At 44.2% G+C, this 14415-nt stretch overlaps 1 protein-coding gene across 3 annotated transcripts in view; it reads left to right on the top strand.

Moving 5' to 3' along the window:
• Positions 1 to 14415, top strand: part of tenm1 (teneurin transmembrane protein 1) — a 165157-nt gene that overhangs the window by 51696 nt on the left and 99046 nt on the right. For all 3 annotated transcript variants that reach the window (XM_068583575.1, XM_068583566.1, XM_068583583.1), the window contains 2 exons: positions 654 to 897; positions 8140 to 8378. In XM_068583575.1, coding sequence (XP_068439676.1) covers positions 654 to 897; positions 8140 to 8378 — 483 coding nt within the window. The remainder of the gene's footprint in view (positions 1 to 653; positions 898 to 8139; positions 8379 to 14415) is intronic.

Genomic DNA, 14415 nt, shown 5'->3' with positions numbered 1-14415 from the left:
TAAATAAAGACTGCTGTGCAGTTGCACACTTGGACGGGCGATCACGCATGAAAACAAACATATGCGCGTACGTTTCTGTTGGCAGCGCTGTAATTAGTCCGCGCTCGCCTTTGGAAGACACACTGAGAAGAGAGCGAGAAAGCAGCAGGGAGAAGGAAGGGGGGGTTGTGGGGGAGAGTTATAGGGAAAGGGAGTGATAAATGATGGATTGAGAGAGCTCCAGCTAGACCCCGAGGTTACCAGTGTGAGGGAGTTACAGCTGGCTAGCTCATTCCGTCGAGCTACAGATCTCATAATAAACATCACATGGGTAGTTTGGGCTGCCGGCTGCAGATTAAGCCAGAGCTGTTAGCTCTTTAAAGACTGCTCACTGTTGCAGCCAGCCAAGAACCTATTTATAGGGCGGCTGGAAGTGTATCAAAGCAGGTAGGAAGGGAGGGCACCGGACAGGCGCCGTTTCCGAGCTGATTTATGTCCCTCAATCAGTGTAATAACAATAAACTGTCAACGAACATGCCACTTTTATTTGTAATTTATGACACTGAGCTCCTAATAAAGCTCTGTTTATTTCTCCCCCCTGCCCTTCTTCACCCCACCTCCTTCCTTCTTCCTCCGCTTCCTTCTTCTCCCCTCCCTTGTCTCCCCCTGCGCAGAGCTGCCCAGCAGTCCAGGTGGTCAATTCACGTTCCGCCCACTGCCCCCGCCTCCCCCGCCGCCGCACGCCTGCACCTGTGCCCGCCCGGCGCCCTACACCCAGGTCAGCCTGCAGAGGAAGACCATGCCGACGCGGTGCCAGGCCAGCCAGGGCGGCCAGGGGGCAGACACAAGCTCGAGCACGGACCAGGCGCAGCTTCACAACAGCTGGGTGCTCAACAGCAACATTCCCCTCGAGACCAGGTAAGAAAATGTAACAAATGTGCTTCCGAAGCTGTTTTTTCCCTTTTAATTATTAGTATTATTAATAAATGAAAGGATTTGGAACAAATGGGAAAGGGTGGGCTTCGTTCCAAAAAATGTTTTCGGTCCAAAAGTGGTGGATATGTCACTTTGCAACGAAAGACGCCGAATGAAAACATCCTCAGGGCAACCCGCCCTACTTCAACATCGTGTCACTCCATTAAAGGCATTCCTTTAATCTCACAAACGAGGCACGTTAGATTAGAGGAAATTATTTTGTCAGGAGTGCGGGTTGGTACTCTTTCACAATTTCAGAGTAGAGTGATTAGGAGTGAATGTCGGACTAAAGGATTTGTTTCGAAAAGGACATGTTGTGCACGCGTAGAGAGCAGTAAGTGGAGCGCCACGCAGGCCTCTGGGGTATTATTACAGGACTTTGCGCACCATCAAAGTCGTAACGAATCTCTGCAGGTCTTTTTGGCTTCTCATCATTTTTGTACCACCCACTGTCGATAGATTTACCGAGGGACTAGTATCTCTCAGTGTCCTCTGCCTAAAATAAAAGTGTAAGTCAGTGTCTAGCAGGAATCCAATTTTCAGGTACACGTTGTGATTCCTCTTCCAATTGTAGTGCCCGAGAATCTTTTTCTACCCTAATTTTTCTTTCCAAAAGCCGCTGAAATTTTCATCCCACCAAACAGAATTAAGCATTTACCCGCTGCATAAGTAATGATTGATCAGAGAATTATTTAAGAGATCCTCATTTGTGAGGCGGCCTCGGAGAAGGAGCAGCAAGGTGCAAAAGAATACGTTTGCATGTTTAATGAGAGCTCGGTGCGTGGCTGAATTTCTGGTGTTATGAGTGAGGATGAGATTGGCAGGCTGCCACGCCAGAGGAAGAGGGTTTAATAAGTTATGCATTAGGCCATAATTAGATCTCACCTCATTTAAAGGAAGGGAAGAATAAAATTAGATTCAGTGACAATTTAAATTAATCATTTGCCAGACATGACTATCAATGTAAAAGTCACAAGTGTATCATAATTACAGTACTTATCTATGTGTATTTGCTTTAAATGAAAATCCACTGTAAATATGATTTGCGCGTTCTTTTCTTTTCTTCTGGGCGAGTGTGTTTCAAATCGTTTCAAACGATATTTGCCGTCCATAAAGAAGTCTCTCCCAAAGAGAGATGTGATTATAAAACACAATTTCCGCAGCGCCTCGGCATATCGGAGTGTCCTTTCGGTCTTGATACATTTTTGCGTTTGGGAATTTTTAGTCAAATAAGTTTCATTTGATAGCGCCCTATTAGTTCTGAAGCATAAAATGTAATCACATGCATAGTCAATAGAATAGTGCCCTCCTCATAACATAATTCAGATGTTATTAGCTCTTTTCTATCTCGCTTTTGGCGGTGGGGAAGACAAAGTCCCCACTGCTTAACTGTTTAGGGTGGGATTTAATATTCAAGCACCCTCTCTCTTTCAGTCTCTCTCTTCCTCTTTCTCTCTCTCTCTCCTCTGTCACACTGCTAATCTAATGATTTCATATTCGTTGCTCTCACCCTGACACTGCTGCTGCTGCTATCGGGCTCAATCTCAGGCAAGGGATTAAAGATTTATCAAGTATTTACAAAGTTGACATGGGGGGGGCTCATGCTGACGGAATTATAAGCGATGGCGTGACCTTAAACAAAAATTGTTTAGTATCTCCTGTTGTCAAGTACACTTCCATATTCCTCGAGGCGCTATTTGACGAATCGGTATTGAAGCCTATTGACGTCGCGTCAGCGGAGATTAAGATTGTTTGAAGTGCGCATGGATTTCCTTTTCAGACTCATATCCGTTATGTTTTCCGGAGAGGGGGCCGGCTCGTGCAAGTGGAAGGAAGGCTGCAGATATGGATGTTCAATATATCTGACTCGGTCTCACGCTGGGTGTGTTAAGAGGTATAACAAATGGGGCTGTAATCAACTTTTATAACCGCGCGCAAGTACCTGTGCAGCATGCACGTAGACCTCCACCCACACACACACAGACACACACAGTCATCTACACACATCCAGGTAGAGAGACAGCCCTTGGGCCGTAGACACCCACCTCCTGGAGAGGGGGAACTCTCATTTTCTTGCCGTCTCGGGGGAAATCTGCCCTCTGATATGAATTCAGAGCTTCCTGGGCGTCGCCCCTGGATATTGTCTGAGGAGATCAAAGGCAGGCAGCCGAGGAAGAACAGTGTAGCCCTTTTTTTAGTTTTTTTCTTCTTCTTCTTTTTTTTAAGAACCGCACAAGAAGAATAGAGTTCCACTGCGCGTTGACAAATGCAATTTCTTCAGCCGGATTCTGATCCCTTTTGCTCTGATCCACCTTCAGCAGAGCAATAAAGAGCACCGCAGCGGAGCCGACCTGTGCACCGGTGTCCAAACTGTGAGAACGCTCACCCGCATTTGACATCTTTTTGTGTGCACTCGTCTTGTATGTGTGTGTGTGTGTGTGGGGAGGTGGGGCATCTCAGAGCCGAGTTAGGTCTCTCTCCCTCTTTCTCTCTCTCTGTCTCTCTCTGTCTCTCTCTCTCCCTCTCTCTCCCTCTGTATTTATATATATATATATATATATATATGTGTGTGTGTGTGTGTGTGTGTGTGTGTGTGTGTGTGTGTGTGTGTGTGTGTGTGTGTGTGTGTCTGTCCTAAATTCGTTAGTGGCCTTTCAGAGTTGAACTGCCATTAACCCTTAGGTGTTGCTCCATGTGCAGCCTTCTGTGTCCCCTATCTGACTCACAGCTCTCCTCAGACGCTGGACGGGTGGATGGAGAGGACAAGGGGGCAGACAGTGAAGGATGGATGTCATCTGACTCTCTCTTTAAACCCAGCTACAGGGGCAATGAAAAAACAAGAGAAACACACAGAAAGACAGACACTAAAGATGGACAAAAAGAGAGAATGTTAGGTTATAAGCAAATTAAATATCCATCTCATCTCAAATTAGGGCCATTGTAGAGACCTGAAACCTGTCGGTAGGTTTTTAATTAACTGACAGTTTTCCATCGTTTTGTCTGTTTTATAGTATTTTATTTTGTTCTCTTTTTTGTGTGTTTTAAAATCTTTAAACACTGTAGTGCTTTAGCGTTCAAAAAGACCGACAGAAACAACCTTGCCTGGTGTTGCCTTGAGGTCATTTCATGCTAATGTTTCAATCATTTTCATGTGATTTGCATGACATGAGCTATACGATTGGCTTTATTCCGCCAAGCGTCACGATACAAAAACTCCTTTTCAAAACATTCTCGAATGTTCTCTCCCCCCCCCCCCCCCCTCTTGGCAGAATTTTTGCTCCTTTGTTTTTAAGACGGATCCGTCCTCAAGGCTGAATAGACGATGAAATGACACAGGAAGATGGATTTGTTTTTGCCGTGCATGAGGGGCAAACGGACGACGCGGTCTTGTGTCCGGCGTCGCCGCATGTCAGTCTGCTGTCTGGCCCCACTTTAATGGCCTGTCCTCCGAGGGCCCTTCAGAGACCGCGGTCCCACCAGCAGCCTGTGACCTCACACCTTTCACTGCGCGGATGGAATAACACTCTGGCAAGCTGCGCGTCCGCCCCGACATATCGCACTCGCAGCCGGCGTTAACCCTCAGAGAGCACACAGTCACCTGGGGGCAATCGTGGCTTGTCTGGGAATACCAGGAGCTCCAGCAAATATATAAATACATTCATAATATTATTATTTTTTTGTTATGAAAAATACACACCCATTGCAGAGGGTGAAAAAAAACAAACACAAAAAGATTCATACCTGCTTTTTTGTGTGCTTCTGATGCATCCCCAGTATAGCCATTGTTTCCACAACAGTAGCAGTCGTCGCTCCTTTTTTTTTTTTGATGAGTCAATTTGGCCAGAACAAGATGGGATTGCTTATTGCCAGCCCAGATTGTTATTTTCCAAATTGCCTAATTTCCGAAACCCCCAATATTTCTGCTTCCTCGTCTGACACTATCCAACCCTCGTCCTCCATTACCCGAACGCAATATAGATGAAATGCTACCTAGATTAATTGCCCTTCAGCCTACTTTCCTATCATCAGCCGCCATCTACCGCTCTCTTTTTCATAATGAAAATGAACCTCGTCTTCGTTTAACTAATACAGCCGTATAACTTAAGTAGTCGCTTTGATGAGTCAAAAAAAAGGAATAGGTAAGTCATTGATCCCTGGCTGCCGGGGCTTTTCCATTCTCTTTCATATCAGTGCTGCTCTGCATTACAGTAGCTGCTCATCATGTTGCACTACGAGGGGCACACATTTGGGCTTCTTCTCTGATGACTTGGACTGGATGAGAGCTCATCGTCATCCCATATTCTGCGGCTAATACATTATCTATCCACGCTGTGGGTGTATTACGAAGCGGTTTGTGGGGAGGCTTGTTTTTCTTTGTTTAACTGGCTTTCTAGTGCGCTAACGGCGAATAACATCCGGCCTTTAAAATTGTCACATGTATAGCGCTCACCTCGAAGAGAGAACTTTGTGGCGGGACACAAGATCAATTTAGAGTAAAGAGATGGCGTTTTGGGATTTCCTTCGGCTACTTTTCTTCCTTTATTTTTTTAGCTTTTCAGGATTAATCTTTGATGATGCATCGCGCGCGAGTTTAAGAGACCACTTAAATTAAAAGCACACAAATGTGGCCAAACGTGGGATACGAAGGGCTTATTTTGAGACAGTGCTGAGAGCCTCTTTTTTTTTTTTCAACAGGTGATGTTTGAGAGGGCTGTATCTACTTAAAGTAGAACAGTCCGTCCTGTGTGTCACGCTCGAATCCTGAGACAGCCTCGATGTGTCATTTAGAAGAAAAAAAAGAGAGGGGTGTCCTCTCAAATCTCTCCACCTTGGGGGCCCGTTAAATGAGTTTCAGTCAGGCGTACTTCAGAGCGAGGCTGAACTCCGCCGAGTGCAGATTATTATAAATGGAGTCAGAATAAGATGCTAGATAACTGAAGTGAGACGATGTCCGTGCTAAGCTAATTTGTGAAGGATTAAAGCCCTGTCCTACAGTAAGATATTGTCTTCCAAATTCACTATATAATCTACTTAATGAGATAAGAGCAGGCATCCCAGAGGTGCCAGGTAGTTGTTTTGGACACACCGGGGTGCATTCGCTCCCTCGTGTTGAGAGTAGGACAGCAATTAATTGTCCTTTCGCGCAACTGCTCCAGATAGTAATAATAATCATCGCTTGACCAATTATAACCACCAGACCGCATTTCTCTACATGCCAGAGTGACGTGCGCAGGGCTGGAGCATGGGCAGAGCATGGAGGAGGGGGTGTTACCTTTAAAGGAATTGTGTTTTCCGGTCGTCTGTCCGTCCCACCCGTCGTCGTCAGACGAATATCTTTAAATGCGGCACTATTTGGAATTAAGGATGAACTGATTAGAAAGGTTTTCCGAGGTTTTCCAGCCTGTCCAAAGGAGACAAAGCGTATGGAACGGACACACTGAGGCTCAGTGGGAGAGCGGGGTCGTCCTTCAATCACAGGTGCAGCGGTTTGAGCCGCGGCTCCACTAGTCCATGTCGATGTGTCCTTGGGCAAGACACTTCACCCCAAAATTGCTCCCTCGGGGGTGTTCCTGCGGTGTGTGAATGTTGTATGAATGATTAGATAGTCCTGACGGGCATTGGTAGTGTGTGCATGCGTGTGAATGGCTGAATGATGACATGTAGTGGTTAAAACGCTTTGAGGTGGTCGGAAGACTAGAAAAGAGATAAACAAGTCCAGTCCGTTTAGCATTTACTACTGAACAATGTGTTTATATCAGCGCTAATGTCCGCTGCAATCATGAGCATGTCCAGCTGACAAGTAGCCCGACAGTGTTGCTCCCAAGGCCAAGGAGCACATTATTAAGTGACTCCATTAGGTTGTGTAGTTCCAAGTTATGTCTGAGGAAACCGAGTTTACATCCAGCAGATGCTCCATGGTTTCAGGGTTTTAGCACAGCATTAGCGGCTCTGTCCTGCTCTTTATTAGATTTGGGGAAGTCTAACAGAACATCATCATCTGAGCCTTTTCTCTCGTATCATTAAAAGTGAAATCATGTTGTTTTTTTTACACGAAAGCTAAACAGCCAGACAGGAAACTACACGTCCATTCTTAAATGTTTTTCTTACATTTTTTATAGGTAGCTTTGGCAGTACAAGAACACCACTTCTTCTTTATTTCCATGTCTTCCATGTGGTTCAGCGACCGCTGGATTTAACTGTAGCTCGCTAAAGTTGACCCTTTGTCTCTTTTTAAATGAGAGGTCATGCTTTTGTCCGCCAGTGTGGGAAATCAAGAAGCCATTGTTTTCGAAAGCGTGGTAAGTCTCCCCCCCCCACCCCCCCCTCCAAAAAAACATTGCAGGCTGCGAATCCGCTGTGTTACGTGTGCCGCCTGTGACCGAGGGTCGGGAGGTGGGGCCTAAAGGAAACGCTGTAGACGGCATACTCTCCATGCTCCAGGGATGCCAAAGATCAACAGAGGATCCGGATAATTTTGATCCGTCTTACTCTTTTCGCTTAATGCACCACTGAGCAAGTTTTATAGGAACGAACGGGGCGCCACCTCCACCTCTGTGTCCAGTTTATTCTGAAACATCCATGTGCCTGGAGGCCATCAAACTTTTCAACTCTTCCAGAGTCGGACGACTGGCCTTCTGTCTTATTTCACCCCGTCAGCAGCCATAAATCCAATTATTCATGTATTCATATCTAAACTGCGCAATACTGACTTAACTGTACAATTACTTTTGCAATCATTCAACTGTGCAATACTCTGATTCACTCTGGCGTTAATGCTGTATTTATACTGTATAATTTAAGTAATATTCGTATTCGTACCATTCCTGCATTTTAAACACTGATTCAGAGATCCCACTTACAGCGTTCATGTTATTATTACTATTTTATCTTGTGCTATACATATTTTCACATATTTCCTATTTCTATTTTTACGTATTTTTTTTTTTTTACAGATTGTGTTGTTGTTATATATTATAGTGCAACACACACATTTTGCATATGTATCTCTATGTTTATATAAATAAGCCTATTTGTATGCTAACTGGAACATCTCACAATTAATTAATTTCCCCTCCGGGATCAATAAAGTATTTCTGATATGATTTACAGGCATAGCGGCGGTAACCGAAGAAGGAGGGGATTATCGAACAGTCGCTAAATTCCCTCTTTGTCTTCCTCCCGCAGACACTTCCTGTTCAAGCAGGGCTCTGGATCCTCGGCTCTGCTGTCGGGGGCGGGGCAGGGTTACCCGCTGACCTCCGGGACGGTGTACTCCCCTCCGCCACGGCCTCTCCCGAGGAGCAGCGTGACCAGGCCGCTGTTTACCTTTAACAAGCCTCACCGCTGCTGCAACTGGAAGTGCACGGCCCTGTCTGCGTCGCTCCTCACTCTCACCTTGGCCCTGCTGCTCACCTACGTCATCGGTGAGTCACGGCACGCGTCCGCGCCATCGAGCGCCGCCGCCGCGGCCTCACGTAGCCGCACGGGAAGATTTGCTTTTGTTTGCTGTGATTTATTTATTTTTTTTATCGACATTTTTCAGTTGGCTGGAGGGGGCGCAGTTAATTAGGAGGATTGTCAAGACGCTGACTTATTCATTAACAAAGAATCACTAAAATATACAGAGACAAACAGGGATTTTTGCACACATGCAGTGTTCTTTAAAGGGTAAAAAATACAGGAACAAAAAAAAAAAACACAAAAGAGGTGAGAAGATCAATGAGGATCAAAGCGGGACTTCTGAAAATGTACTACCACTACTTACTCTGAAGGAGTTGGCTTTAAACACAGCGGGTTATGTATTCTAAATGTGAACTTCTGTAGGAAAGACTGAATTGCAAATTAGCTATCCTGGTCCTAAAGTGCACAAATCTGGCCATTACTCCGAGATGAATACACACATCCAGGAAAGCACTAACTCATTCATTGTTTTTCAGTCACACACCCACATATACACAAACACACACCTTATCTTTCTACCTTCATTTCGGCCTTGTTACTTTTATTTGTTAATCTATCCAATCCATGACATACCAGGTTGTCCGTGCATTTTAAATTTTTTAAATTTTTTTTATATTTGTTTCTTTAATATTGCCCTTTATCTTATTTGATCACAATGCACATTGGCAGCAGTGTAAAGGGTGCAGACTTCCTTCCGCTTTTGACTTTTACTGCCGACACGTTGTCCTCACGAACTTGGAGGAAGTCCAGTTTTTTTTAGGGCTTGTACTAATTCAACATTCGGATCTTTTAATTCAAGAAAGTTTCAGGGGTTCGTTCCGCATGCTGGACGACCATCAGCAGAGTCCGTCAAAGTCAAATACCCAATTTCTTCATTGATCCCCTCCGATTGCGCCATCGTCAAACTTGGCCCCGAATCTCCGCCTCAGCACATCGTTTTCCCAACTCGCCCCCACCCCCTCCTCCCTGGCCAGATATCCCAACCCTCCACCCGGCCGGTTAATTCCCCTCCTATGGCGGTGCTCAAGGTCACATCGGAGCAGACAGGGAGGGGCGGGGGTTTGCATTAATCACACACGAACACACATCGCAGACAGACGTCACACACGCGCACGCTCCGGAATCCATGCAGATTAATCCCCCGGCTGAATCGCGCTATTCCATTAATGTCCCGGCCCCGGTAATTAGTGCATTAGTGAGGAGTGTGAGTGATGACTCGGAGACGACATCACCTTTTAATTGGTGTCATGCTCCGCTCCTGCTCGGCAATGATCGATCTCCATGTTGACATCGCCACGCCGAAACGCGTCAAGACGTATGGGATGTATAAGCGCAGATGATAAGTTAGCCTGGTACATCAAAGATATCCAAATGGCAAGATTAAAGTGGCCGTGGACTTAATGTCTTTGTCTAAGGGGAGAGGTTGAGACACGAGCCACCAGATGATTAGGTTCCCTCATTACATAATGGCGAATTCATTAACATGCACTCACTGGATGAGAAGAGAGGGGGAAAAAAATCGTTCTCCCCAGTAGTTTTGCTCTTTTTCATCTTCATCAAATAACAGCCATGCTGATTTTCTATTGATTTTGAGTCTCTCATTAAATCAGGCTCTCATTGAATATTAATTCTTACCATCATAGTCATTACAATAAGAAACGGAATTCATTATCTTATTCGAGCAGTGTTGAAAATATGATAATGGATTATCCTTTATTCAAAATATAATCAGCTCCTGCAGGTTATTCTGCTGAACCTCGCCAGGCGGTTGTTAATTTGGACTACTTTCCCACTGAAGACGTTTCTCGGCAAATAACAATACGCTTCTTGTTTCATTTTATAATTATTATTCATGTATATCCTTTTTTCTTGCATTTGATTTGACCTTCAACAGATAATTAAACATTTCAGGCTTTTAATTTTCTTTCTCTGATGCAAATATCTTCAGCGTTTTGGAGTGTCAATCAGACATGACAGCAATAAGACTGCGTGATCTTAGATTCCCCTCCTACACTATTTTCTTACATTTAAAGACTAATGATTAATGGATTAATCTAAAAAAAACAAAAAACCATGGATGGACTGACAGATGGCAAAAAAAGTCTCTACTACTTCCATTAACTTTTCGTGTGTATTATCTGTCAGTGTGTGTTATCTGTCGGCGTGATACAGCGGATGGCGCTTCCTGAATTAAGACATTCGCAACATAAAAAAAAAGAAGACATATTCCTTTACAGTCGTGCCAAGCCGGAGGCCGACGTTTCAGAATGCCGGAGATGCATCTCCTCCTTTGGAGGAAATCGTGGTAGAGCAGCTGTTACATTTGGCCAACTCTCCATCTCTTCTCGCGACGCTCGGCCAAACTTTACACTTCTCGGCGTGCAAAGAAGCGCCCTCGTGCGAAGCGGAGGTGCGGTACAAGACCCGTATGGTGTAGCGGCGAGGTCATCGTTCATTGAACACATCTGACGTTGATGATTCCTTTTTTTTTTTTTTGACAGTTCGGGACGCACCTCGGATCTCATGCCGGGAAACTATTATGCTCTTTGTGCAAGTTGCATGTTTATTAACTTGGTGGAAGAGTAACCGGGCAAATGATGAGGCAATAATATTATGTCTCAAATTAAGGTTTCCAATTAGCACAATAATAGGAGGATGCGTGATTGCAGAGATAATGCTGTGCCTAAGTGATTGCAGCGCACTGTATGCCCCCTGTTGTGATTAGCTAAGGCAGGCCTCCTCTCTGTCTTTACTGCCCTCTTTCCTCTCCTCCCATGCCCCCCTGGTGCTGCGGGGCCTGCGAATAGCTTTGTTAATTTGTTTATCTCCCAACGTACCCCTCCCTCCTGCAGTCGTGGCTTGTTATTAAGCACAACACGGCCATCAGATATGAGCAGCAGGCATTATGATAGCGAACGGGGCATTTAAGGAGAGATAGAGGACAGATTAAGATTGCATCTGTAATCTTGAAGAATATTGCTACTGACAAACTCTTCCAGTAACTCATTTTTACTATTCCAAGCCTCATTTGAGTTCTGCCTCCGTAAAAAAAAAACCCAACTACCTCCCTACTATTGCTCTATCATGTTCATGATCAAAAAAAAAAAAAAAAAACGGAGCTAATTAGAGTATTTTCTGCATTAATGAATGTCTTGCTGTTTTAAACAGTTACAACCCCGGGTTGTTGAATCAAATATGAGGAGAGGGCGGGATGTGTCAGTTATGAAAGATAATCATCTCTATGGCAACAGGGAGAAGCTTCTGATCTGCATCGAAATGAGCAAACTCAAAAGCGCCCCGCAATCAAATAATCATCACATTTCACTTGCACACATGGCGACGCATTGTACTTTTTTTTTTTTTTGTATTTTTTTTTTTTGCAACAACAAAGACACAGGATTGACAAACGCATATGAAAGTGGATTCCAGTTAACGGCATATTTAATGTCGGATGGGAGAGATGAACCGTTGACGTACAAAGAGAGGAAGACGTGTGAGGAAGCGGCATACACTTTAAGCTAAGATCTTCTTTATGGTTGTGTTGTGCAATACGTGCTGCTTCAGGGGTCCTGGAGGTTCCATAAAGCACCAAATGAGTCGTTAGTGGCTTTAAGTTCATTACTTTCACGCTATTTCTTTCAGTAAATCCGCTCTCACAGTTTGATGGCAATTCAAAGCATCTGCCTTAAAAGTCGGCCATTATTCACAGGGGGTCAAACTGAGTACACTCGGAACGGGAAAAAGTGTGTGCATGTGTGTGTTGCGTCTGTGTGTTCATTAGAGCTGCAATGATGATCGTCCCCATTATCAATAAATCAGCAGATTGTTTTGGTTCCTCGGAGCCCGAGGTGATGCCTTCAAATGTCTTGTTGTGTTCAACAAACAATCCAAAGATGTTGACTTCACAAGATTATAAGTGAAAACAGCACATATTTGACTTTTTTTTTTTGCTCGCCAAATTACACCAATGAGTCACTGATTATCAAAATAATTGTATTTATTTTCTGTCAACCCACTAATTGATTAATCAGGCAATTGTTTTTCAGTTTGAATGTTTATGTAATGTGTAGCCGACGATAAACCTGAAACGATTTTACTCATTAGTGAACTGGCTCAAATTAATTGATCCACAGATGAAAGATGAACCATTGTGATTGCTTGCCAATGTGAGTAATGGTGACAATGTGATAATTTATCTCATTGTAAACTGAACAGCTGGTTGGTTTCGGTCCGTTTGTTGGACAAAACAAGCATTTTACGGTTTAGATTGTATATAGGATCAATCTGTTAATCCACAAACTAATTGATCAGGAATCTCAAATAACAGGCTGTGTGCTTGGTGGCTAGAACGAGAATAACTGTGCTTAAGCCGCTCCCTCTTGAGCTGGATTTCTCCTCCAAACGTCCTCGCCAGCCCGGTCTGTCTCAAGGCTCCGCGCTGATTATAGCTTATAATGAATTAAGTGCTTGTTCTATTCTTTGGTGCTGACCACGCCAGCTAACAAGTTGAAAAATTACAACTGGGATCTCAGTAGCACATTACGCCAACGATACATTATGGCAAGAAGACGTTTTCTCAGACACACACTCACATTTAACAAAAAATGTGTACTGCTATAAGGATCTTAGGAGACCTTGGAGCGTTGTTACTAGCCCTTCATTTCACAGAAACACTGGGAGACAAACAACTCCTAAGATCTACACAAGGCCTCGTCCAATTCCGTGAAGACAACGATGCTGAAGCAAAGGATGTCGACAAAAGCTAACGTTTGCAAATAATATCAAACAATCCACACATTGTGTCATTTTTGGGAGAGACCATGTGTGACCGCAGAGAGCACAGACGGAACGCAATGGGAAATATAATATTTCTTCACCCTTTCAGCTGCTGCCTCCTCCGACAGTCGCACAAGAGGTTGTGTGTAAACACCGCCGTTTGCTGCAGCCTGCTGTCACTATCGCTGCGCTAATGTGAGCACAACCTATGGGCTATTGGCAGTGATGTATATTTATAAACACTCTTGTCAATCCTTAACCACCTTGTGAGGTGGACAAATTGTGGAAGATCTTGCCTTAGACACCAGGAAAGCAGTGATGGAAGCAGCATATTTTTAAATGAAAATTTCTAATTAGTATACATCTGAATTGCTTTTGCTGTTAGAGCAAAAATAAAAAGGAGAATATTAGTGGAACAGCCGTAAGCTGTAGGTGGCCATCAAAAGACTTATGCTAAATTAGGTTTGTTTTCTCCACAGTTCCAGGTTTATAAGTAATTCATGTACATAAATTAACAACAGCTGAACATTTTATTAGGTGTTTGACAGAATTAGGAAGCAAGAGCAGAAAGAAAATGGCTGCTCTCTTTCAGCTGGAACCCCCCTGTTAGGATGCAAATGGTTCGGTCTGTACCTACGTTAAGGTTTGATTTGACTGTACGTATTCCATGGCGTATTTAGCTAGCGTTAGCCGCGACGATGTTGCATTAAGTCTGCTAATTAGCAGGAAAAGAGAGGAGGAAGAGGGAAACGAGAAGCAAAAGAGAGGAACGTTTCTGTCAGAGGAAAGGTGAGATATTAGCTAAGCTATGTGATATTATCTGCTTTCGGTTAAGCCAACCCACGATAACGGTCACAGCTCTAGTCTGCTCGTTTTGTTGGCTGTGGACATCTGTTTGGACTGGGATTGGGTCTATTTATGAGATCCAGACAGAAAGCCCAAGCAGTTTTGGAAAGTAGAAAAAAAGAGGGCAAACTAAATTAACAATTAGTTTTTAATTACTTCTAAATATAGCCAAGAAAAGGCCTTCAATTTGTTGTGTGTGTGTGTGTCTGAAGGAGTGGGGGGGGGGGGACTGAGGGAAACGATTGTGACTGGTGATCGGTGCTTCATCACACTAGCTCACACAAAGTTAATCTACGTTTACTGCCTGGTCGGTTGACTGAACCTGGCTCTGAACGTGCATAACGAGCAGCTGTAATGTGGATGGGCGAGCAGCCTTAT

Source organism: Clinocottus analis, unplaced genomic scaffold, assembly GCF_023055335.1.
Source record: "Clinocottus analis isolate CAN_PGR_092001 unplaced genomic scaffold, fCliAna1.0.p SCAF_10, whole genome shotgun sequence".
Taxonomy (NCBI): domain Eukaryota; kingdom Metazoa; phylum Chordata; class Actinopteri; order Perciformes; family Cottidae; genus Clinocottus; species Clinocottus analis.
Note: the sequence above shows the minus strand (reverse complement) of the source record. Positions and strands in the feature narration are given on the sequence as shown.